The sequence below is a fragment of the Gopherus flavomarginatus genome, chromosome 8 (genome assembly GCF_025201925.1).
Source record: "Gopherus flavomarginatus isolate rGopFla2 chromosome 8, rGopFla2.mat.asm, whole genome shotgun sequence".
NCBI lineage: Eukaryota > Metazoa > Chordata > Testudines > Testudinidae > Gopherus > Gopherus flavomarginatus.
This window is the reverse complement of record NC_066624.1, coordinates 11171381-11198547: the sequence shown is the minus strand read 5'-3', so window position 1 is coordinate 11198547 and position 27167 is coordinate 11171381. Positions and strand designations below refer to the sequence as shown.

Genomic DNA, 27167 nt, shown 5'->3' with positions numbered 1-27167 from the left:
AGCAGGGGCTGCCTCAGGCAAAAATTGTGTAAGCGGGTCCACCTCTATAGGGGAGCTGGAATGACACTGGGACCACTTTGTTCACCCACCTGGGGTCGGGGGTTCTACCCCCAGCTCTCCTTGTTTCTGCTCAACCAGGGCCCGATTCAAAGCCCACTGGAGTCACTGGGAGTCCTTCCAATGTCCTCAGAAGATCAGGCTCTGTGTGCTGCAGGAATCTTTGGGTCTCCCCAGAATCCACCGGGACAACTGTCTGGGCACATCCTTTGAAGCCCCAGATTCTTGGGGGTGGAAATGAAAGGTGCTCCCAGCATGTGAACACACAGAAATGGGGCAGCCTTCAGGGGGCAGATTGACGGAGGACAGTGCTCGTGGCTGTGAGTGTGTTGAGAAGATGGCTCTACTCTCATGTGTATAGGCCAGATCCCTGTTTTAAACCAAAATCTACTGTGGACCCACAGGGAGAACCCATGGGAAGCTCCCTCCTTACCAGGATATTGGGGGCTCTGCCTAAAGTGAGCTGACTTGTATGCCGTGCACTTTTCCTTCCGTTTCAGAGGGATCTTCTCCAGCACAACCTGCCTATGCTACTCAGAGTTCTGGCCACGTCCTTCCAAATGGTGCCATGCTGTCCGCTCTGTGACAGCCCATACAGTGCAGAGAGCACAGTGTGGATTGGAATGAGTGCCCCACAACCGCAGCACAGATAGGCGTGGGAGCAGGTCAAGAGGGGGGCCATTTAGGTAGTGAGAAGGAGGCAAAACCGGAGAGAGGAGGCAGATAGCCAGTAACTCCAGCTACCACATACAGGATAGGCCTGGGGAGCAAATCTCAGCAAGGTTCCCTCATGGAGCACTGGCCTCCTGCGGGGAGGGGTCTGATCACCCCAAACCTGGCAGTTTCCTCAGGATCCATGGGAAGCCAAGGCCATCCATGCAGAGGTTCTGTGCCTCCTCACCGCCTCTGATCCCTGGCAGCCCCTCTCACCCCAGCTCCCCGACAGCAAAGTTCCAATACAGCTTCTGCTGCAATGGTCTCCCTGGCTCCTGGGAGGAGTGGCAAGCTCAGTGCAAAGGGGACTACAACCTGGGGCTGGACCATCTACTGAGAGGAATTCCCATGAAGAGCATCCCCTCAACCCTGCCTCACTCACTCCTTGAGTCAGACCCCTCAGCATCTGCCCTCTCTCCTAGCACAGACCCTGGACTGCAGGGGATGGAAACTGCAGCATAGAGGTGGCCATGTTCCTCTTCCACAAGGAGTGAGTGGAATGTACACACACACACACACACACACCATTCCCCCGCTGAACTGGTGCTGGCCTTTCTGAGAGACAGAAGGCTGGACTCTATGGACCGATAGTCAGACCCAGCCTGGTGATTTCCCACACTCCAGAAATACTCTGCAACAGCCATTTCTTACGCAGCACTTCTCACTTTAACCCTGGCCACGCGTACATTACAGGAGCCACGTAAGCACAGCAAGCCGAACCTGCATTAGCTGCCGTCTCATGATTTGCTGCTTCAGCAAATGGTTCCTCATCGTATATCCATTCACCGTAGCTGGCGCAGGCACCGAGCCTCCGCTTGGGATGGTGCCTGGCTCCTGAAGTCTGGTAACAATTCCAGGATTTTGATCCTGCCAAGATAGATAAAAAAGAGGGGAAAAAATCAATCGCACCAGGGAGATCACAATAGAAGCCATTGTCCCATCCACTGGTGGCCCCCTCCAACCCAGTTGCTGTTCCATCCTGAACTGCGTCTTCTGGATTTTTACAAACATTGAATGGTGCACACTGTGGCTGTTGTAATGAGTAGCAGTGGACTGCTCTGACTTCAGAGTATCAACACAGGAAGAAACTGAAGGATCAAAGGTTAATCCAAAGTTCTTTGTTCCTGGCCCACAGCTAGGGGACTGATTCACTGGGATCAATGGAGTCACATGGGTGTGTAACTGGCAGAAGGGATGTGAATCAAGCCCTATATTCTCCACTAATTCCCCAACGTGAAACTAACACGCAAAGGAAGAAGAGCTGGAGTAAAGCAGGAGCTAGATATTGGATAGAAAGGAGAAGCACACTGCGGAAACGTAGGAAAAGGAGAGCCAAGGTCATGCAGAGAGCTGGGAGTGGAGGAGACCAGCATCAGAGGGGAAAGCTCCTGATTAGGATGATCTGGAAACAAGGCAAGAACCTGAATATGCAGAAGAGAGAAGAGCCAGATTCCCAACTGGTGTCAATCAGTGTTACTCCACTGGAATCCCCAGCTGGTGGGAACTGGCATTGCTCCATTGTGGTCAATAACGGATCGGCGTCAATTTACGCCACCTGAGAATCTGACCCAAAATGAACAGAGGGGAAAATTCTAAAGCCCATCACAACAGCACTCCAAAGATTCTGGGAGCAGAACCTGAAAGGAAGAGAAAGTCAGAAACATTTAAGCCAAAGCATTTTACAGAGGTAGCATGTAATTAGGGAAAGAAAAATAAGTGACAAAGCCACGTCTTCAGTGAAGAAGAGGAAGAGCAGGGAAATGCTCCGGCAAACTCTATACCCAGGCACAGTAGCTACTAGTATAGTTCCCATTTTAACATCCAGCTTTTACATTACTTATGATGCTTTGTTATTATTGGCAGAGAGAATTATGTACATTATATCCAGCATTCTTAACCAGGCCATGTTTCCTTTGTTTTCAGAATGGAAGCCCACATCCTTTGTCTGAGAATCAATGTTATCAGAAGATAAGCAAGAAGAAAATGGTTGTTGCCTTTTGACATCTGACAATGAGAATCATGCTAAAATGGAGCCAACAGGATACGAGCAATGGTTCGGAGTGACCAGAAGGAGACGTTGGAGGGTGTTTGTCAAAAGCCAGGCTGTCAGAGCAGGAATGCCTTTCGCAATGGTTTCACTATAAGGGATTGCCCTGGTCATTCGGAGATGTATACTTTTTTTAAAATAGGAGCGATTACCAAGAAGGTCACTGAAATTACTCACTTTTATGGTGCCTCCTTTTGTTGCAGCACTTAGGTCTATTATGCAAAACCACAATCGATGAAATGTAAATGCCTGTGAGATAATTCACCAAAAGACACAAACCTGCAACTCATCACTGGACTCATTATCATTTCTATTCATGGGCAGTCTTACAAGACCAGACATTCTTACCGCTGCTTTGCTTACAATCCTGCAGGACACTCTTCCTTTTCTCTCCTCCCTCCCACGGAAGGAGAAGGAGGGAAGAGAAGTAAATATGATTTACTCCTGATGTAAATACAAAAGTTCATGTAAAGCTAGGGTTCTGCTTTCATGTCAAATATTATTTTGCAGCCATAGTTAAGCTTTGAATAATATGGATTGCCTCTAGGGTAATATTTGAAAGAGCAGGGATTCAGTTTGTGTACTCTACACATGAAAGACACTGAAATGTTCATATCACTAAATTCCCTGCCATCTCACCAATTTCCTCCCAACTTGTCTTGTTGCGTGCAGAGGGTCTGTGCTTACTGAAGCAAAGGAGTTTAGTGCAAGGACAATCATTCTGTTTCGCTCAGGGCTATTGCATTAACAAGTCATAACATTAAAGTCGTCTTTTTTTTTTTTTTTTCTAAACTAATCGTGTCCACCTCATTCTAATTTCTCCGAAACCTAATTAGGAAAATAATGTTGGTTTTTCCATATTATTAATGGTAAAGAAGGGAAAATCACATTACTAATTGCAGCTCTTGGGCTGCAGCAGAATGGCCTAACGATATGGGATTTTGCTGGAAGAAGGACAATCAGCCAGGTTCATTTGCAAATACCCAGAATAGGTTGCTACATTTGGGATAAGTGTTGCACAACATTTAATTAGGCTCTAAAGAGAAACATATACACACACATTTTTGCTTGGGGGAAAATTAGGCAAAAAAAGGAGTGGGGAACAAGTAAGGAATTCAAAGTCTTTCATTTTACAGTTCATGTTTAGGATGAGCAAACAAACAAAAGAAAATCTCTTATTTTCACCACTAGTGGGAACTACTGCATTCCCTTACAGTAGAAAATAACCATGTAAGTGTCATGACTAAGAATAGCTCTTGCATGTGGTCTAAAGGATGCTGCTATCTGTACCAAAGGTTAATGAACTTCAAACATTTTTCCTTTTCATCACTTCCCAAGGAAAATCACTTCCCATGCTAAGGCCAAGCCAAACAAGCCACTATCTGAACTGGCCCATGCTTCGGGCTATCCCATTTTAAATTTCAGGAAGATAGCATCTTGGGTAGGATCTGAATTTCAAAGCCAGAGACCACAGCCCTGGGTGTTCACACATCTGGGGGTGCGTTTAGTTACTTGTGGGCTACATCCAAAGAGATGAATGCCTGGTGTGCAGTCATTGAATTCCACTTGTGTTTTTCATAATACATCACAGCTTCTCTCACTCCAAAACTCACATTAAAACATCAAATCAACAGAATCTTTAACCAAACAGCACGTTGTAAGGAGCCTGGACATGTTGAAAGCGTGTGGTTCTGTTGCTAGGCAAACTGTCACATGGCAATTTCAGAGCTCTACCGTACTCAGTGGGCTTTCCAATTTGGCCGTTTCTGTTGGAGATGGGATTGGTGCTGTGAGTCGGTGGACAGGGACCCAGCATCGGGTGCTTGTGTTGGGAGTTAGGCAGCAAGAGTTAGAGTCAGTTGTCAGGAATGTGTATGCTTAGTATCCGTGCTCAGGTACAACCATTACACCTGTGGGAGAAAACCCTGGTCTTTGTGTACACCCATGGTGGGTCAGACGCATCACTGGCCATTCACAAGCATAAACAGCGTATGCAGTGACTCAGTGTTAGAACTGTTCATATGCACAAACAGCACGGGTGATTCCTGTGGCTGAGTATGCAGTCACAGCACTTATGGCTCTGATCCAGCAAAGCATTTACGCGTGTGCTTAACTCAAAGGCCATGAATAGTCCCACTTGAGACTACGTGCCTGCTGAAAGTTAAGCACGTGCTTAAGTGCTTGGATAGAGCTGGGCCCACGTTTACCAGGCATGCACATACTTACTTCTAAAAACCTGGCTTCCAATTGCGGTAAGTGCACAGGCAAATTAGTTGTGTTAACAATGTGATCAGATTTCAGAAACTCTAGCTCTCTACTGTTCATCCAGTAATCACACGCATGTTCACTTAGGTGAGAATCTGGAAAGTTACAGTCCTTAATACTTCATGGGTCTTCATTAACCAACAGAAGTCTAAAAACAGGACTTCCTCAATCTCATTTTGAGGGGTTCAATCACCCTGCATAGGCAGGCAAGAATCCCATTAACCTTAATCTAAAGTAGTCACTGTTTTTGAAAAAAATGTTGGAAAACACCAATCTCATTCATCATTCCTATATTTTCCCATCTGCTCTTAAGGTGGCACTCTAAGGAACAGAGCGTAAAGCAACTTCAATTTTAAAATGCACTAAGTTAAGACCAGAGCTATTGAAGATTTACAATATATTTCAATGAGGACATAAAGGGGACTGTAACTGCTGGACAAAAAGTCATTGAAAACATCAAGAAGACAGTGACCTGCAGAAGAGTGGCTCTCGGAAAGGCACATTTACTTCACAAGACATAAGCGGCCAGTGGAGGCCTCTGAGCATTATATTACAGACCGTCGCAATAAAGCCAAGTTATGTGAATTTGAACGGTTAACAGATGGACTAATCAGAACAGAATTCTTTGTGGTTAACAGATAACCAGGTCAAAGCAGGGTTATTGTGAGAAATAGACTCAGCTTTGCAAAGAATATGAGTATTTGCTAGTGAAAACTGTGCATCTCAAACGAAAGTAACAAGCAGTGGAAGAACTGAAGTGCATCTGATTAAAAATGCATACAGTGACTGAGCTTTACAAGTATCTTCCTTTTTGAAAGATGCTGCCAGTTTGAGAAACAGTCCCTTTTCTTTCAGTGGGGCTCACAGTTGAATCCAGTAATTACAGCTCTCAAAACAGAAGTAAATGTTTAAGCGCAACCACTGTACCAAAGAATAAAGACAAAATGCAAAGATAAACAGGCAGCAAAGATCAGACTTCTTCGCTATTAATATGGGGGGAGGGGGGCGAGACACAAAAATGTTAATGCCGATGTTTAACAAGCTTTTTGAGCGGAGACAATTAACCCTGAAGTAGTTACAAACAAGCTATATTCTAGTAACCTAGGATAGAAGAGATACTGCAACAAAACTCCTCAACAGCTCTATTTCTGGCTCTGCTACTGACTTACTGCAAAGCCTGGGCTAATCAGACAACCTCTACGAGTATGTCTACGTTGCAATTAGACACCCACGGCTGGCCCATGGCAGCTGACTTGGGCGCCTGGGTCTTAGGCTAACGGGCCGTTTAACTGCAGGGTCCTAGAGCCTGGGCTCCAGGCTAAGCCAGAATGTCTACACTGCAATTAAATTGCCCCCAAGCCAGAGTCCTGTGAGCCTGAGTCAGCCAGCACAGACCAGCAGTGGGTTTTTACCTGCACTGTAGACATACCCTATGTGCCTAGTTCATGTCTGTAAAATGGGAAGAATGAGGCTTTCCTACCTTGCAGGGTGTCGTGAAGTTTCATTAACTCATTTTTGGACAGTGTTTGGAGGCGTGACCTCACAGACTCATAGACTTTAAGATCAGAAGGGACCATCATGATCATCTAGTCTGACCTCCACAAGTAAGAGTTTTCTTCTGTACAGAGGACATGTAGATGTGTGTTGGCCTCAGACAGATAGATGTGGCCTTGTGCTCCCACATCTGTCTGTCTGTCTTGTAAGCTCTCTGAGGCACTGACTGTCTTTTTGTTCTGTGTCTGTACAGCTCCTAGCACAAAGATCCCATTGTTCCATGCATCAAACTACACTGCAATGAGAGTTGTCCGTTCGGCTCAATTGCAGGATCCATAAGGAATCCACATATGGTGTTCCCTCTGCCTGGTATTCTGGAGAGGCTGCATAATAGGAGGAGGGTGAAGACATGCATTTGTTTAAAAAAGGAAAATCCTGGTGCAAGCCTTTACTAAGCAGCTGCTATCAATGCTTCCATAAGTTTTAATCTAAATGGACATTAAAAGATGAAAATATTTGGGTTGAGATGTGGCTACCTTAGTACAAACAACCTCCTTTCCCTCACCTCCAAAGTCTCCCATGCATTGGCAGAATTTTCATGTTATATGACTTAAAACTGATGTTATAACCGGTCATGACTATTTACATTAAATCAGCATGCACGGATTATAGACCAGTGGCTCTCAAACTTTTGTACTCGTGACCCCTTTCACATAGCAAACCTCTGAGTGCGACCTCCCTTATAAATTAAAAACACTTTTTTATAAATTTAACACCGTTATAAATGCTGGAGGCAAAGCGGGGTTTGGGGTGGAGGCTGACAGCTCGCGCCCCCTTGTGTCATAACCTCACGACCCCCTGAGGCGTCCCAACCCCCCAGTTTGAGAACCCCTGCTATAAATCCTATTTATTGTCTTTAATATCACTTTACATTTGCTCTTTGGGGAAAGATTTCTTCCTTCCCTTCCCCCTCTTCTTCTCCACCCCCCACTCCCACCCCACTTCTAAGATGCACTTCAAGATAAAACTGACCCTTTTAGTTCAGATATCTGCTGAAGCTCCCCACCCTCCTCCTTTCCGCTTTGTTTGTTTTAACACAATATACAAGCATTGATCAAACAAACTGTGTAACTCAGTGGGTCTTTTCTTTTTTCATCTTCCACCCGTTTACTTGACACACAACCATGTGAAATACTATCAGACTCAAATTTCCAGGCTTATCTCAGGGGTTGTCAGTCAGGAACAAGCTTTGTTTGAAGACTGTAAGTGATCCATGGGTATACAGTTTTGTAAAAAAAAAAAAAAAAAAAAAAAAAGAGGAAAAAAGTTCTTTTAAGGTCTTTCCTCTGTTCTTATGGCATGGGCATGCTTAGCATCACACAAAGTTAACTCCTCTTCTCTGATGGAAGCAATGACAAGATCACTAAACCAGGTTGGCAACTACACCTGGGACTGTTTTGGCCACATAAAATAAAAAAAATACACTCATCTCCTTACAGCTGCTCTTATGTTGCACGCTGCTCAAAAGAGAAATATCCATAGGGCTGTTTCTAAACGCATCCAGGCTTTTAACAGGATGGACATTCAGCCCAACTCTCCCTTCCAAAAACAATTAATCAAATTAGTGAAAACTTTTATGCAAGGATTTTGCCACATTTTTTTCCCCCAGCTGGTTTTATTCAGCAGAACAAAGGAAAAGTATCTAAAAAATACTGCAAGTTACTGCATTCGTTGTTTTACTTCATAGAGAGGAAAATGCATGCTTTATCAGGCCTATCTGAGATCATGCTAATACGGGGTTTTAATGAACATCATATTGGTAGCAAGAAGGAGCACGTGCGACTGGTTCAGGAGTATGATCAGTGTTCCACTTAGACCGGTGGGACACTCAATGTAACATAGGGATGCATATACCCTAAGGCACTGAATGCATTGCAGTGCAAGCCTTAGAGTAGGAGTGGCCATGGTACCATCAAAAATGACTCCCCGCCTTCCAGGAGAGGCTGGAGTAGATTGCAAATCACACACTTGGTACAGGCATCCCCTACCGGCAGATTGCCAGAGCATCATTAATAGCAACCTTGGAAGAGGACCTTCTGCACTCCACCCCCTCAAGTGAAGGGCAGCAGCAGGATCGGAGATGCACTCTTATGGAAGCACCGAAAAATCAGAATGGTAGGAAAGGTTCTGCCACAGTCCTGATCGCAGGGCATTCTCAGCACACATACATTGTTCCACGCTGGCTGCTCCATTCAAGGCCAGAATTCTAGGAGTCTTACTCATTTTGAGCAGGGTCTTTTGGTCACTACCCCTTCTAATAAATTTGCCTGCCTTACTTATACATATAAACTTCCTGCATGTCTATATTCCATACAGTCCAAAATGGAATTCTCTGCAAAGAATAAAATATTTATATTTGGCTTGTTTCAGCTGTCATGATTCTCCAACCCTTGACAATGCACTCTCCTTCCCACTGAGGGCAGCTCACCTATCAATTTCAGTGAGATAATCTAAAACTGTATTTATCTCACCCAGTTTTGGCTAATAGTTCCTTTCTGACTGCCTCTGCAAGGTTGTGCTAGCCCCAATGACAAACGCAATATCTCGCGTCTATAAAGTACAGTTTGAGTCAAGTTATCTGTGTGTTATGTCATGGTGCTCTCTCTAACAGAGGTGTTGATGAGGTTCACAGGAGTCAGTGTAGCTGAATGCACAACAGGAGCAGCCACAGAAGAAAGCACCAGCTAGATGCGGAATGTATATATTAAATAGCTGGGGGTGGCGGGGGAAGGATCACATGAAATAACCATGCAAGGTTTGGCTCAAACATGGCAAAATTCAGGAAATTTAGTGTTCAGTGGGCAATTAGGCCAATTCTGGAGATCTCTGCCATTTTTAATTACTTGGACCAAATCAAGATGGAGTGGGTTAAAACGGGTTCTTTTTCTTTCTGAGCCCCCCCCGCAACATGCTATAAAAACTCCACGCCCCACCTGTGTCACGAAAACTGTTTTTCTGCATATAAAATCCAGGGCTAGCATTAGGGGGTAGCAAGCAGGGCAATTGCCCGGGGCCCCACAGAAGCTACAGGGGCCCCCAGGAAGCTACATTACTGAGGCTTCAGCCCCGAATGGCTTTCTGCCTTGGGCCCCAGTGAATCTAATGTTGGCCCTGCTTCGCAGACCCCCTGAAACCCGCTTGTGGCCACTCAAGGAGCCCCAGACCCCTGGCTGAGAAACACTGGGTTAAAAGAAGGAGTTTTTGAATTGCTCCCTTTCTGTAAGTTAATTTTTTAAAATATATAATATAGATTATGCACATAAGCAGCAATCACTTTTTCACTGTTAAATCTCTTACCCGCTTTCATCCCTTCCTGCCAAGCCAGAGTACCTAAAACTTCCAGATCAAGTAATCAGTCCAATCAGGTTCCAAATGCTCCTCAACTTAAAAAACAACAAACACACCAATAAATGTTGGGCTGAAACAACTGATAATAAATAAAAATAACATGAGTACTTGTGGCACCTTAAATCTGTTAGTCTCTAAGGTGCCACAAGTACTCCTGTTCTTTCTGTGGATACAGACTAACACGGCTGCCGCTCTGAAACCTGATAATAAATGGGCTGTGACCTGCAATGCAAAGTCATAGCCCAGGTGCTAACATCTAAAAATAGAAAAAAAATATTAAGGCACCCTTGACTATTAATGTACATGGTGCCACTAATTAAAAAAAATCATGAGAAATATTTATTAAGACACCCAGAGCTGAAATGCTATAACCAAGTCAACTCAATCGCCCCTTCAAAATTCCTTTCCCCTTTCCGTTCAGATTGTATTTACAAACTGGAGAGGGCTCATTTTTTTCTTCTGTCATTTCATTATTACCGAGTTGAGATCACTAGCCATCTGCAGCTTCATTTCATCAAGCTCTGATTTGTCCTTGGAGCAAGGTCATCTGAGACAAGAACATAAAATGCCGCTTTCTACTACTGACAGTTCTTTATGCCTTCCTGTAAATATCCCCACTAATTTTAAATAATTTCACCACTTCAGACTTTTCCCCCCACCTCCAAACAGGCTGATGTACAAATACGGGAACAAAGATCTCATTATTTAACCACTGCATGACACACACTAAAAGCAATTAATGGTGTTTATTTGTAGATAACTGAAGCATTTCAAGCTATAGCCCAGGAATCCTTGGTAGCTTCACCTGACTTGTAGGATATTAGCTACGGGTCAGGAATTGGGATCCCCCCCATTCAGTATTAACATGTGCTTGGAGTACCTCCATATTCCATCAAGTAGACTCTCCCCACCCCCAGAAATGCACAACTCTCCTGCCCCCCTAGTCAATGCACAAAAATTACCAGATGCATAAAACAGCCCTATGGTGGGTGTGGTGCTAATAAAGTGAATATGGGTTAGCTTATGGAAATAAAGAGACTGGGAAGGAAGGATTTTCAGATGTATAACAGAAAATTCCAAGCTAAAAATTAATAGGAAATTAACATGGATTTTTTTTTCTCAAATCAGGTCTGATTTGCCATCAGTTCTGGGGCACCTTCTCCTGAACAGAAACCACAGCTCTAGACTGCAAAACCACACAAGGCAAATTAATGTAAGAGTCCTGATCAGTACAAATAATAAAGCAAAAGGGAGTAATTAAATAACAGGGGAATCAGCACCAGCTCTTGGGAGTCTTAATTCCTAGCTCCCGCCAGCATACACTGGCATCAGCACACTGATGAGTGCAGATTCTGATCTCACGCTCACAGTGAGTATCGCTGTGTGCCTGGAAAATTCAGCTACCGGGCTTGTGTACTGGATTCTGAGATATGCTCTGATGTGCATGGCAATCTGGCTCACAAAGACTGTTTTGATGCCTTACCTTTCTGGCTTTCTGTAACCAATAAATCTGCCTGTAAATACAGGCATACTATGCGGGACTGGTTTGAAACTTTGGCTTGCAATTGCTCATGTGTGCAAGTACCACAGTTATGTGCACAAGTGTCTAACAGCTTTATCTGCATATGCAAATACCCTTCTGGATCCACAAGTGGGGGATCTGCTCATGCAAATATATGCATGCATAAGGTCAGAGGCAAGGTTTGAAAATTTGTTAAACTACACACTGGCGGCAATTTTTCAATGATACCTAAGGGAATTAGGCACTCAGTTGCCATCGTAATTCAATGATTGTCAGACCCTTGACTCCTTTACCTAACTTTGAAAATTCTATCCCAAACCATTTTTTCCTGTATTTTACAAGTCCAAACACAGCTTCTCCTTATGCAAAGCCCCCCTTCACACTGCCTCTGTGGTGGAGTCCTGAGTTGTTGTAGCTGGCACACAGAGAGCATGGCAGTGGGCATACTAGGTGGGTGGCCTGGACACGTTGCGTTGGAAGACAATTATCCCCTATTTGGGGACACTGAAGAATGGAGAGATTAAGTGATTTGTCCAAGGTCACACAAGGAATATGAGAACTCCCAAGTCCTAGTCCAGTTACTTAGCCACAAGGCCACATGGCTACAGAAAAGAATGTGCCATGGACCGGACACTGAGCAAACCAGCCTTTAAAGATCTTTATGGCGGAGCAAGCCTGCCTAACTTGAGGCATTTGGCCTGAAACCTCAAGCTTCTGTTTGTCTATGCCCCTTCCTGCTCAACTCCCAAAGTCTCAGGTCTTCATCCACTGCAGCTTCATCCAAGACACTTGTCTTTGAAAATTTTACTCTTTGGGTTTTTTAAATATACCAAGTGACACAGAAAAATCAAGGGTCTTGGGAAGGCTGGTGAGATTTCCATCTTCCATTTGAGGCATGGACATTGCAGAGCCATTACAAGTGCTTCTTTCACAAAAGGACATCGCACGTCAACAGTTAACTTCCCTTTGTTCGCATACAAATGATTAAGGTTAAACGCTTGCCTGGTGACATCACCATAGTTTAAATATGCTGGATATGGTCCAGGGAACCAAAGTTATTGCTGACCCCATGGTTACTGATCCGCTTTGCAAGGAGCTGATGTCTGCTCTCACTTTATGAATTATTTAATGGGTTAAAGATTGATCAGATCTTCTTTATGTAACGTACGGCTATGCACTGGGCAGAAGGACGTAAACATGCATTAACAAGGTTAAAGTCATATACTGTAACTACCCTGTCTGTTTTCAGCTTGCAGCTTTATTGACTTAATCACACTGGCACTGCAGCCAACAAATCATTAAATCCATTCCATTCTTCTGCTGGTTACCAGCCACAAAAACAGAGGCAGGCAAACGCTAAGCAAATCTCGAGAGGCAGTGGAAGGGAGAGGTGGGTGGAGGCCGAGGGGGAAAGAGAGAGAGAGAACAGTGGGATCACTATGGAATTCTGGCCTGTCCCTGGAAGCACAAAGACGCCCAATCTGTCTTTATGGACTAAGTGGTCTCATGGTTTAAAGTGACACACTCATTTGTTCCTGTTTTGCAACGATTTAAAAAAAAAAAAAAAAAGCAAACTGAGCTTCCACGCCTCTGTAAGGTTTTGGCTGTGCATGTGCGTGTGACAGAGAGCGAGCGAGCATGCACATCCAGTATACACTTCTGCAAACAAATGTGAGGGGCAGAAAAGATAATATCTGTGCACACGAGGTCTCAGAGTCCTGCATCACACATATTGCTAATCTGCAGTGAAATGCAGGCCTGACTAAGAGTGCAAGAAAAATACCATGTGCATTTAAATAAGTCCCAATCTCCCCCTGCCCCCCAGCTGCCTAGTGTGAGTAACGATGACCAATGCAGGGGGAAGGAAGAAATATCTTGATTTCAGACTTTAGTAAGAACTGTAACTCTTAAATCAGCAGTCAAAAGCCTGAATGTTCAAATCAGTGTTCCTAATAGTAAGCTAGATAAGCCAAAACCCATGTTTAGGTGCCTAATTATAAGTGCCTTGATTTTCAGGAGTGCTGAACACCCAAGTGTGCCACTGAAGCCAATGGGAGGGGCAGGTGCTCAGCCCTGTGCAAAATCAGGCCACCTTTTAGGAACTTAATGGTAGGTACCCAGAAGTAGAAATATAGGCCTTACACTCTAACTTGTTTTTTTAAGTCCCAAGACATTTATTTGCTATTACTGCCTTCCCAGTTCGCCTCTGGGTGATGGCAGCTGTTTTCTCCATTACCCCACAGGACAGGTGTCTGTTCTGAACAACAGGAAGTTTGTGCCTATTGTAGATGATAGATTCTCCCCTATGTCTTCCAAACAATACAGGGAGGCTATGTCTGATGCAGTCCAGTGTGAAACTCCTGTAGGCCTCAGGACAGCAGGATGTATCTTGCCTCTTTTAGAGAAGGCCACTTCTCTTTTTTTGTGGGCTTTCCCCTCACTGAAGGGGCCTACGAAGGAGATTCCCTTAGAGTAGAATGACTCACCCACGAGATTATATCCAAATAGATTCTGACCGTCCCTGTTCAGCTGCATGAGGAGGGAGAGGCCAACGAGTTCCCCTCTCTTACGCCCTGCATACAGGCTGGCCATCATCTCCCTGGGAGAATAAACCTGTTCCTAAGTGCCATCCCCTCCCCCACCTCACTCATGCATACTGCACTGTTCTGACATGTGCACCCTGTCATGAGCTATAGAATCACAGAACTTTTTAAAGATCAGTCATCAATGGTAGTTACAGTTATTTTCTTCAGACACAAACGGGCTTCATCACAGTTTGAGTTCCAGCTTCGTCTCTGTGTTTACCAGGCTCCACAGCATGTGTGGAATCCTATAATGTGCGTAGAGACATCTAGTGGCTAAATACTATACTGCAAACAAACAGATTATTACACTACCCATGAGTCAGCCAGCATTCCTTCTGGGAACACCAGCTATACGATGGTCCCAACCTGTGCCCCAGTAACTAGTCTGTGGGTATCCAGAGCAGAATTTTGCCCTGAGAAGCAGAATATGACAGGATACTCCTTTGATTCTTGACTGTGGCACCTAGACACTACAATGATGCATGCACTAGAAATAAGGAGATAATCTCCTTATTCCTCTCAACAACACTATGTGATGGATACTGTCTCTATGTTGCTGAGGGAGAGAGGTGAAGTGACTTTCCAAAGGCTATGGAGGATGGCAGGAGAGTCACAGCTATCTATCTAAGACACTTACATGCCCCCCCACCAAGTATATGAACACCTCACTATCTTTAATGTGTTTGACCTCACATCACTCCTGTGAGGTAGGAAAGTGCTATCCATCCCCATTTTACAGATGGGGAACTGAGGCACAGAGAAGTTAAATGACTCACCCAAGGTCACACAGGAAGTCAGTGGCAAAACAGGGAATTGAACCCAGGTTGCCAAAGTCCTAGTCTAGTGCTCTAACCACAGGACCATCCTGCTTCTGAAATGGGACTCAGCAGTCCCTGGCTCCCAGTCCTATAATCAGTGCTGCAGATCACTATACTCCCTACAATTTACTTTGGGTTTATCTCGCATGCCAGAGTCCAGTTTCATGGCTACAAACTCCACAGCTTCAGCATGACTGTTTTTGCTAGCTGACAGTGGGATTTCAGCTCTCTTGGTCCAGCATGTACTGTTATCAAACAGTGGACTCTTGTGGGTCTGAGCGCTTGAAGTAAGTGCATCTGTGCTGAATGCTTGTGTCTTCGGGCACTTTTTCACTCAACTGCAAACGTCATCACAAGATACAAATGCAGGCAAGGCTTCTGTTTGCCACGTTCATTAAGCAGACAGACTGTTCCAAAGGTAAATGATGAACGCAGCGATGTCTTAGGAACTACACACACAGCCAGGAGTAACACACCAAGAGGACTACTTATAATCCCCAATTCCAAAGCACTAAAATAGCACTGCTTTTATTTTTAAATTTTAGACAGACTTGTGTTTGCAGATTTAAGCAACTCAGCTGGTGGGTTTAACCTGGTGCAGGCTTTTCATTCTACTGGATTGGTCATTGGTGTGGGCTGAGAAGTTCATAGAAAGGGCTCAGCACACAGGGTTTTTATCCAGCATGTTCCTGTGACCACAATTACACTTCTTAGGCCTGATCTACACTGGGGGGGGGGGGGGCGTGGGTGGGAATCGATCTACGATACGCAACTTCAGCTATGACAATAGCGTAGCTGAAGTCGACATATCTTAGATTGAATTAAAATTACTTACTTCGTGTCCTCGCGGCGCTCGATCGATGGCCGCGGCTCCCCCAGATCAACGGCCGTGGCTCCCCCGTCGACTTTGCTTCCGCCTCTTGCCGAGCTGGAGTTCAGCAGTCGATGGGAGAGTGATCGGGGATCGATTTATCGTGTCTACACTACATGCGAGAAATCGATCCCCGATAGATCAATCACTACCCACCAATCCGGCGGGTAGTGTAGATGTACTCTTAGTCAAGCTCCTGGGATGAGTTGAGGATGGGGTTGGAGGACACACTGATCTCTCTCTTCTCTGCAATAAGCAGAGAGGAGATCCCCCTTCTTCCCCCCGGTTCCTCCCAGACTGCTGCGGTCAGTGCTCCCATATCTGTTTCCACCCACTTTAACCAATGGTCAATCTATTCCAAGGAATGCTCGTTGCCCTGAAATTGAATACAAGGGACGAACTCTGCCTGCGGATGCACACATGCTGAAATGCAGTGGAAGACATGGGTGGAGGGTGGGGGTGAGAGAAAGACGTGGCAGAGTTCCTGAATTCCTTAAAATTACTCTGTGTGCGTGCACACGGGCGAGAGTGAGTGAGAGACTAAGAACGTCCATCTACCCCAGTATCAGACAGTGGACAATGCCAGGTGCCCCAGAGGGAATGAACAGAACAGGTAATCATCAAGTGATTCATTCCTTGTCGTGCATTCCCAGCTTCTGGCAAACAGAGGCTAGGGACACTGGAGAGAAGGGGAGAGAGAGAGAGAGAGAGAGAGAGATGGCACAGGCATCAGAAGGAGTTAATGGGCCCTACAATAAAGTGATCCTTTTTGTTTGTATATCTTTAAGCAATGCACAGAAGTAGTCATTATACAGAAGGAGCCAAACTAGTTTAGAACACCTGAAGTAAGAGCTTTTCCCAGCCTCAAAGGGCTAACTCTTTGCACAACTCTGTCACTGCCTGCATTTCATTCGGCTGCTCCCATCAGTTATACCTCTTGTAAAGCAATTATGAAATATTCAGTGCAGGACTGAATCTTCATGTTCAGCCAACGCTAAGGACGACTGGTTGTGCTGCAGTGTCACATCCTAAATCGTCAGGCATTTTGTTTTAATTGCAGGGTTATTTTTAAACGAGGAACTGGTTATTAACTCAGGACAAAACAGAACCTACCACTCCCCATCATCAAAAGGGCTATGATAGCTGGCCAAATTCAGGCTCTCTTCATTCTGGTTGTTCAGCCTGGCATGCAAAGGCAGCATTGATGTGGTGCCCCATGCTAACTTCACACACCTAAGGGCTGGAGGAATCTGCACAAGATGCAGCAGGTCAGGTCTGGGAGTATCTATGCTAGATTGTCCTGAGCCCAAACACTGCCCTGGATTCCTGCCTCCTCTCACAGAGGATATGGGAGAGCAGGAACTCAGTGGTTTTGGGAGATACCATTGTGGGGTGCAGTGATTGCTCTCTATGTCACCAACCTCCTTTCTCACAAAGAGGCAACAAGTCCTGGATCTGGCCTGCAGTATGTAACCCACTCTCATTAAAATTCAGGTTATACTTTCATTCACAAGATTTTTATCTGTACTGAAAAAGGTTTCTGATTTCACCAGCACTAATCAGGACACCACAACAGATTTCCCCTCTTAGAGATGAGGCTCAACATCTTTGTAGGGCTCACGTGCAGCAGGTTTTCATTCCCCTCTCTCCCTGCCAGAGCCATTACAAAGCTGCATGTTGAACAGATTTAAAAAAAAAAAAAAATCACGGATCCACCTTACTTCTTAATAAACGTTCCCACAGACACAAATCCTCCCGCCCATCATAGTACTTACTCCCAGACCCGCCCGACCCCACGAAGGCCTCCCTTGCCCCACTACGCTCTTGTGGAGTAAGAGAAATGTGTCAAAACACAGAACTGGTGCCCACTTCAAGCTCTGGTTTATACTAATGCAGACATCATAAAAATAAACTCTCAGCAAGTATTTCCTATATAAACAGATTAGCATACCTTAAACTCTTGATTGCTCACTCACCACATGGCCATAGATTCACTGCATGCTGGGTCAATTCACCAGGGTGTTCTCACTCCCTTACGCTGTCACTGGGGCACTGAAGATCCAGTGACCTGAAGGAAGATATCTAGGAGACCTTAGGGAACAGTCACGAGCAAACTGGTGGATACCATAGTAGTAAGTTGAGAGGCCCAATATGCTACTGGGACAAAAGATCTGGGCTGAGCAGGGAAAAAGCACATCCACAACTGGCTTTACCAGAAGAATGAACCAGCCCTGGGTTATATCTTCCTTTCTCTCCTACCACTTCCACCCCCAAGGACCATGTGAATTATTGGAATGGAGGAAAAATATATACTAATTTCTATGAGCACAAGAGACATCCAGAAAAGTAGCCTCTGGCACTTGACACCAGCTGCAAAACTGGATTAGCTTGACATTGCTGCTGGAAGTGAACGGACCCAAAAAAGCAGACTGCCACTTGGATACCAGTAGAGCTAAAACCCTGTCTGCAAGGCAGGATCCATCCACCTGGGTGAACTGACGTCTCACCAACAAAGCAGAGTGGCAGGTCCTTAAACCAGAAGCACCAAGGAAGTAAGGAAACAAAAAAGTGGCTCCTCACCAAAACAAGAGGTTTTGGCACCTTATTGTGATGAGGTAAATGCTACTTCAAAGGCTTTGTCCGAGCAGATCATGATGGCTTGGTCCTACAAGAATTCTCTAATAGATCAGACAGTTTTTCTGATGATCCTCAGCTCAAGAATAGTGAAGTGATAAGCACTTTTCAGGAACAAGAACTTTTGGACTGTGTATCCTCAACCCCAATCCTGGAGACACTGCACACCATGCTGGTTCTGGAAGAGGAATCCCTCAAGGTCTCTCCAAGGTACTAATTCAGCGAGCACTTCACTGCACTGGAAATAATTTATAGAGTGTCTATACTACAGCATCCAGCACATGAGCTCTTGAGTAAAAAACAGTCAGAGATGCCAAGATCCAGAGTAGAACTGGGCCGCTTCACAGGACGAAGTCATAGGACCCGGGGGATGGATTCGCTCTTGGATGCAGTACTGATAATTACGCTGGAGTTGACAAATGCTCTGTTGCATCTTCCAGAGTCTTTCCTCTGGCATGTGTCAATTTGTTATTTTTTCCAATGAGCCAACTTCTGTGACATGAGCAATTTTGGCTTGGTCACCTCTAACCCTGACTCAGAGGATACTGTTAGAAGCCATGCGGCTTCTAGATGGATTTACAGAAGTGAAGGTGCCTGGATCAAAAAGAAAGGGGGGTTGCTACTCATCTCCTCTTTCTGAAGAAGCCACCATGACTGTCATAATTCTAAAGAAGAGTTGGTATCCAGCATCCAAGATCATTATAGAAGAACATCATATTAAAGTGAAGTTTTCCCTAAGGTGAATCTCAGTCCCAGTTTGTAAAGGTAGATCCCAGGAAGTCAGAGAAAGCAATGGGATAGAGAGAATGTGAGGCAAGCGGTGCCTGTCATTTCTGCCTGGGAAAGATCACAATCCCATCATCTTCAATGCAGCTTGGAGAATGTAAACGGTGCAAAAGTTAAACTAAATCATGGATATGTGAAATTTCCATTGCAGGCTCCCACCTCGAACATACACAATTCTGAGGATTAGGATTGAAGGCCAAGATTTTCAAAACTGACCAGTGATTTTAGGGGCCCAACTTGAGACCCTCTAACTGGGCCTATTTTCCAGAGGCCCATTGTTCAGGACTTTCTGAAAGCGAAACCCCGTTAAAAGGTCTTTGTCAATGGCACCCAAAAATCACTGGTCACTTGGCCGTTTGTAACAGCTAAAGGACAGTGAGGAAAGACTGGTCTTCAGCCACTCAGCAACAACAAAACACTGCAAAAACACCTCCTGCACCAAACAGACACCAAAAAAAAAAATAGAGTGCAACTAAAATTACTGGGTTTTACTGAAGAGTTTGTTGTTTGTTTGTTGTTTAAAAGGCTTTACTTTCCTTCCCCTTTGCTGCTGCTCTTTAGGGAATGGTATAAAAGTTGCTAAAAATTAGTCAGACAATTCAGATACTCCTTCCCAACTTGGCGAGGTTTCCGTTCTGCTAGCTAGAGTGATGGTGGGTGTGGGGGGTCAGATAGGAGGAGGGGGAAAAGGACACAGGGGAGGGGGGAAGGGAAAAAATGAACAGCTGCAAACCAATTAAGCCTGACTCTCTGACTGCCTGCTTTGGATAGTGAGGCAATCTAATTCAGCCTGGTGCCTCTCTTCCTTCAGCCGTCTGGTGCCTGCCTGCCTGGGATTCAGGAAAGGGGATGTCTGCCTGCCCACTTCGTCTCACAAGCCAAAGGGGCCCTTCCCAGCCACAGTTTCCAAAGGAAAGAGCTCTTGGCTGGCGGTGCCTCTTCTTTTCTGAGAAAAACATGCACTGGATGTAGTGGCAGCAGCTTTCTAGCCCTCTCCTGCTCTTCCTCAACAACTAAACCAAAGTGGAGTTTGAGTAAGAAGACAACCCGCCCGGCTCCTCTGCTCAGCACTTGCCTCACAGCACAATGAATCAATTAGCATCTGATCATTATGGTGGTAACCGTATCTTTCACCAGCAAGATTTCAGAGAGAGATAGAATATGATGTTTTCTGCTCATTTCCTTCCCGTCATCCCAATCATGAACTGCTCTTAAAAATATGCGTTCGAGCCTGTAATGTATGGGAAACTGGTACACAGGTTTGCAAAGATGAGTATCTGTTGGTTTTCTGAGCAGTAAACGTGTGGAAGAACAGTGTTACAGGAGGGGATATAGTGTAATTGGGGTAGAAATGCACACAGAATTTACAGAAGGTCACTTAAGTTTTCATGCCTCTACTACTCTGAATTACTTTAATTCCGTCTTTTTTTGCTAAAGCTCTTAGGTTACACCATGGGCATGGAAAGGCTCCCTATATTTCCCTCAGAATCCAGATTTTCAGACCCAAAAGTCTGGTTTGGAAAGGGTTATTGTAGTGGTCATGATTTTAAAAATAGCTGCTCCCAGTTAGAAGGCAAAAAAACAGCTTTGTGAGCAGGGTACAAAACAACTTTACCATTTCGTTACACTTTACAGTACTCTAGAAAGCAATTATGTAACTGTCCTTAAAATGTTTAATTAAGAGAGAGATAGGGGCAAGATTTGTACTCGAGAGACAAGATCTTCTTTACAGTGGCATGTGGACATCATCATTCTTTCAGAAGCCCCTCGGTAACCCTGAGTATTGTTCACACTTGTACGTAAACAAAACAAGAAGTCATGGAGAGAGTTAAATTACTGCCCATAGTGTAACAACGTTTCTTGCTTAAAGAGAGTCTGTGCAGATTCTGGGAAGACTCCAACATGTTAAAACTGACACAGATTTACACGCTGTGGAAAGCTAGAATGGGTAAAGCAGGTACAATGTGGACTGCCCCTCTGACTTCATTTCACACAGGAACTCTAATTCAGGACACTTGCTCATTTTTAAATTAAAACCCCAGCCTGTCAGCGTGTACATCAGAAAAAAAAAAAAGCTCACATGCAGAGCTGGCTGTCTAAAGGATTTTCCCTGTTCCACCCTTCTGCAAACAATTTTGATGAAAACAAAATTCCAGTTTTTCTTTCAATAGTTGGGATTTTCCAGAAAAAAAACAAAAGTGGAAAATTTTCAGTTTAAAATAGATTTTTCCAGTTTTGGGGAAAAAATGACAACTTTCAATGAAAGCAGAAATTTCCCTTTAAAAAAAAAACCAACAAAAAAACCACATGTACAGCAAATTGTTGACTGGCTCTACTGACGTTTTTTCAGAATGCCAGTCAGTACATAATGATAACATCACTCTCTCTCTGCTCAGGCTAATCTTAAGTACTCTTAAACCATTAAATACACAATATTCTCCGATAACCGAGTGCCATTCACATTTCAGCAACAAAAGGTCAGTTCAATGATATGTGAATCTCTGTTGAGGGCAGGGAATGTATCTATCTCTGTTGTCTGTGAAGCATCTAGCACACTTTTGGGAACGGTTTAATCATAAAACAATTATCACATCAAGGGCCATACACCGCATTCCTTGTGCGCGCAGAACTCCCAGTGACATCAGTGGAAATTTGGGGTGCATGAGGAAGACAAGATCAGGCACCAAATTGCCAAGGACACTATGTATTTCACATATATACACACAAACACACTCTCTCTCTCTCTCTCTCCAGAAATCCAAAAGCACTTCATGGTACCAAGACCTGACCTCAAAATAAAGGAGACATTAAAGTCAACTGCATCCTTTAACTAAGCCGTTATATGGTAAAGTAAGACTTTCACCAGAGACTTCAAGAGGTTTAAATTTTTTTTCCTTACGTATTTTAAAATGATTTCTTCTGCATTTGTAGCATAGGTAATAATCCAGGTTTAGCTGAAGAAGATGGAAACATGGTGCTTACATAACACACACAAACTTAATTATTGCTTCAGTTTCTCCTGAGCTTCTGGTCAGTTAGCAGGTTCTATACTGGAATAAATAATGAGATCTAAAGACAGACATAGATAGTCAAACCGACACTGAAAATTCACAAGCGGATTGTGTAGTCTCACTAGTACCATGGCAGGACTTTGGTTCTACAGATCCTAGAGAAATTCTGTTCTGAATCTCAGTCAAAGTAATCTGAATGGTTGGTCAGCCCATGGTTATTGCTTTGCCTTCAGCGCTGCTGCCCCCCCATGAGGACAGGGCTGGAAAGAGTACTATTGTCAACAAACTGAGGAGGAAAAATACAGCAGGAACAGCTTAATTCCAGATGTAAATGAGCTCAGTAGGGAATCTAAACAAGTCAAGTCAATTGCCAGAATCTGCCCTTTTCAACCTCATTCTGCTCCTTTGATCAGAACGAATTCTGAGCTATAGCGATTAATGGAGTAATAGAGGAAGTCACGGGACATCTCTTGGGAAAAGGGAGCAAAAAAAGTAACATCCTTGTTATGCAATTTTTCTGTTAAACACCACATTTCCCTACAGAAAACTGAACAAAGCTATTTCAAAAAGGAACACATGCTGATTTAACAATGAAAGGATCACCAAAAACAGACGTGTGAAATAAAACGAATAGATTTAAGATCATTCGCTATTTAAAACAATCCTCACTATAGTCATGGTAGGGGAAAATAACCTATCCAAATGTAAGTGCCTTGTAAATTAGAGAGCAAGAGCATATACTTAATATTGTGCTTGTCAATAGGAAATATTAGAATTCAACACACTCAGTATTTAAGGCAAGGCTTCAAAAAGTCCTCAGTCTTTAAGTACCAACTACAATGGATTTGTTTATGTTGGCGATATTAATGCTGTCCCCGATAGTATGTCCTTTCCAGAAATGGAAGAAAAGTATTAACATTAGGGGGCTGCAATTCCAAAAAGAGGCTTTTAAGAATTTCTTCTCATTTGCTGTTGTCACTGTTGTGGATGAAATGGCAGATGAGGGTCAGTTCCCCTCCCCCTGCACCTTGCAAGGGGCAGGTTTTCCCTCCTTTATGCCTGATTTTCCCTAAAACCCAACCCCCTATGGAATAAAAATGATCAGTGAAACAAATTACACTGTGAATGTGCTCAAAGTCACAGAAATGTAAAGAATAATTATTAAACTTGCATAAAAAAGGCTATTAAAAGCCAAGTCTGAACTGATGTGAAACACGACATTGAAGTTCTTACCATTAAAAAAAATCATTGGACGAATATGACATTTGCCAATCATCACTCTGCTGCTATGCCGCATCCCTTTTCTCTACAGGATCAAGGTCTAAAGCAGGGTTCGGCAACCTCTCAGAAGTGGTGTGGCGAGTCTTCATTTATTCACTCTGATTTCAGGTTTTGTGTGCCCGTAACACATTTTAACGTTTTTAGAAGGTCTCTTTTTATAAGTCTGTAATATATAACTAAACTATTGTTATATGTAAAGTAAATAAGGTTTTTAAAATGTTTAAGAAACTTAACTTAAAATTAAATTAAAATGCAGAGTCCCCCGGATCGGTAGCCAGGACCTGGGCAGTGTGAGTGCCACTGAAAATCAGCTCGCGTGCCGCTTTCAGCACTCGTGCCATAGGTTGCCTACCCGTGGTCGAAACTGACAAAAGGGCAAAGACTTACACATGTGATTCACTTTACACATCTGCATAGCCCTGTAGAAGCCATGGGACTACTTCCAGTGTGTGAAGTTAAGCATATTCTTAAGTCTCTGCAGGATCACGACCTTCAATAGTGAAGTCTTCAGGCAGGGACCATCTCGTATACATTTGTACAAGTGAGGGGCTTCTGATCCTGACTCAGGCCTCTTAGGGAATACTACAATATAAACAATAAAAATAAATACCTACCATCTATTCATCAGGCTTTTCTCTGTCTTTAGTGTCTCATTTTCATTCCTGGTATTCATTGGCATCAGAAATGTTAAAGTATGGCACTGGATTTTATAACTAATACTATCTATGCTAAAGAAATTCAACCCTCTTGGACCTCAAACAGTTAAATGGTAGGACAAGCCTAACTTTTTTTAAATGGCCAAGACAGATTCTTAGAATGACACAGCAATATGGAAATATGTTCCCCCTGAATACAGCATAAAAAATTAAACTTCAGCATGTACATGTCCTAGAGTGATTAGCCTTCAAAGTCCTAAGAGGCTGCTACATTTTGATTGTGAATTTCTATCAATGATTAGTGTATCATACTTGAAATAGACCTAAGTACTTGAAGCAGAAATATTGCAAAGCCAAAAAGAACAGGCTGATTTGCTTCCTAAATGGGCAGAATTTTTGAAGACAGCTCATAATAGAGTTTCGCTTTCTCACATTAATGTTAACAGCTTTGAAGCAACTGCTCCTAATTTGTATTTAAGACCTTTTACCTTTTTCTCTAAGCCATTTTCATAGACCAGCATTTGTTCCAGGGGCGTATTTGCCACACAGAGCAGATCTGTAATGGCAGTTAATTTGCACCATTTTGCTTGCTCCTGTATTAATCAGAAAACTCTGAATCATCCCAGTGTTTCCAGATACACAGATGTACGAGAGAAACCAATGAAGCCCGTTCAGTTCTCTCCCCATTCAGAAGCAGAGACAATATCAGTTCCTGTTTACAGCCACTTGTCTGTTTTCCCCCACCCACACACTGAAATTTCTCCAAAATGCCCAGAGAAAAAGAGAAAGAAAGAAACTGACTTCATTTTACCAGGAAAGTTATTTCTAGGTATTGCATCTGAAACAGAACAGGTTTGCACTTTTGTTGTTGTTGTTGTTGTTGAGCACTTATTTCACCAAGGCTGAAAACTACCGAAGTGGCATAACGAGAAAGGACCAAGTAGTTGACTGTATTTCCCCCACCCTCCAAACCTGCCTTCATATTTTAGTTACAGTACACAGTTTACCAACCCTCAAAATGATTTTTTTTCCTGTTTACGTGACATCAGCTTTTGATTCTTTCTTTAAATATTTTTGCCTTGTAAAATAGACACATAGCAGAGGGTGGGGTCTGAATAATCAATATGACCACAGAAATCATGTTTTCAAAATACTTTGGCAAAGGATTTTCAAAAGTGACTTATGATTTTGGGTGCCCAATGTGAGACACATTGCAGTTTTCTGATAGTCAGGCCCCTTTAGGGTGCCCCAAAAATCACTAGTCACTTTTGGAAATCCTTTGCCTGGGTTTTTTTTTTTTTAATCTTCCTCAAATGTGGCAAAAATTGGAGGTTAGAGGTAGTGAAGTCAATGAGAGTTTTCAGTACAGGAGGAAAATAGGATCAGGCCCACATTAGGGTAATGGAAAATACTTCTTGGCATTCATGAGTACAACCCACACACACCTTTTTAATATGGGACTTATGGTTGTATGAACTTACAAGTGAAAACACAAGTAGCAGCCCTCGACCATCGGCTAAATCACTATTCGCGGTCTTCTTTTTATAAATGAGACACAGGCAGACTGTGCATTCAGATAACTTCACTGTGATTCCCTCGAGGCACCAACTAATGAGAAAGGATCCCTCTGTATTGCCATTTGAAACTCAAATGTTCAGAGTGTTTAAGTTTCTTCAAAGATAAGGGCCCAGTCAAGAAAAAGTTACAAACCTTTGTTAAGTTGTTTACAAATTAACTGGCTAACCAATAGGTCTCAAAATGGAATTGTAAAATGAGAAATCATTATCGAGCGGGCATGTTTCTAGTGAGAGCCAATACAGATCTGTTTCTGGCTCTACGCTAGTTAACATTTTTATCAATGACCCAGAAGAATAAAGTGTAAAAAAAAAAAAAAAAAGTTTGCAGATGACCAAAATTGTGAGAGAGTGGTAAATAATGAAGAGGACAGGTCATTGATACAGAATGGCCTGGATTACTTGGTACGCTGGATGCAAGTGAAAAATATGTGTTTTAATACAGCTAAATGTAAATGTATACATCTAGGAACAATTCAGGTCATACTTAACTCTGGGAAGCTGGGACTTTGAAAAAGATTCGGGGGTCATGGTGGAAAAATCAGCTGAACATGAGTTCCCTGTGCGATTCCGCAGCCAAAAGAGCTAACGTGATCCTAGGATGCATAAACAGGGGAATCTTTCTTGAGTACAAGCAGAGATGTTATTTTACTTCTGTATTTGGCATTGGTGCAACTGCTGAAGGAATACTGTGTCAAGTTCTGCTGTCCACAATTCAAAAAGGGTGTTGAAAAATTGGAGAGGGTTCAGGGAAGAGCCTTAAGTATGACTAAAGGATTAGAAAACCTGCCTTGTAGTAATAGACTCACTCTATTTAAGTTAACAAGGAGAAGATTTAAGGGGTGACTAGATAGCAGTTTCTAAGTACCTACATTGGGAACAAATATTCAAAAATGGGCTCTTCAATTTAGCAGAGAAAGGTATAAAAGATAATCCAATGGCTGGAAGTAGAAGCTATACAAATTCATACCGGAAATAAGATGTACATTTTTATCAGCAAGGGCAATTAACCATTGGAACAATGTGCAAGGTCACGGTACATACTACATCACGGGCAATTTTAAAATGAAGATTGGATGTTTTTCTTAAAGATCTGCTCTAGGAATAATGTTGGGGAAGTTCTGCAGAGCACAGGCCATAGGTCAGACTAGACCACCACAATGGTCTCTTCTGGCCTGGGAATCTATGAACCTATGAAAGGTTTCTATGGTCAGACGCTTTTTGTGCCAAAAAAAATCAAAAAGGCTTAAAAATGTTTTAAATGAAAATCTGTAGCTCCGGACCAATCCTGTAATTGTACCTGCAAGTACTGCCGTTTTACTTAATAGAGATCATGGAAGAGAAAGTTACTCATCAAGGTTTACAGGATGGGCTCTTAGTCCAAGAGTCCTTTTGGCAAGAAATTAAAAAACCAACCAACCAAAACAAAAAAAAACCAACCCAC

The 27167-nt window shown here is 43.4% G+C and overlaps 1 protein-coding gene across 1 annotated transcript in view; it reads right to left on the bottom strand.

The window, feature by feature from the left end:
* Window positions 1-27167, bottom strand: part of MAMLD1 (mastermind like domain containing 1) — a 95030-nt gene that overhangs the window by 2787 nt on the left and 65076 nt on the right. Inside the window, exon 3 of the mRNA XM_050964730.1 lies at window positions 1492-1638. Within this exon, the coding sequence (XP_050820687.1) occupies window positions 1492-1638 (147 nt within the window). The remainder of the gene's footprint in view (window positions 1-1491; window positions 1639-27167) is intronic.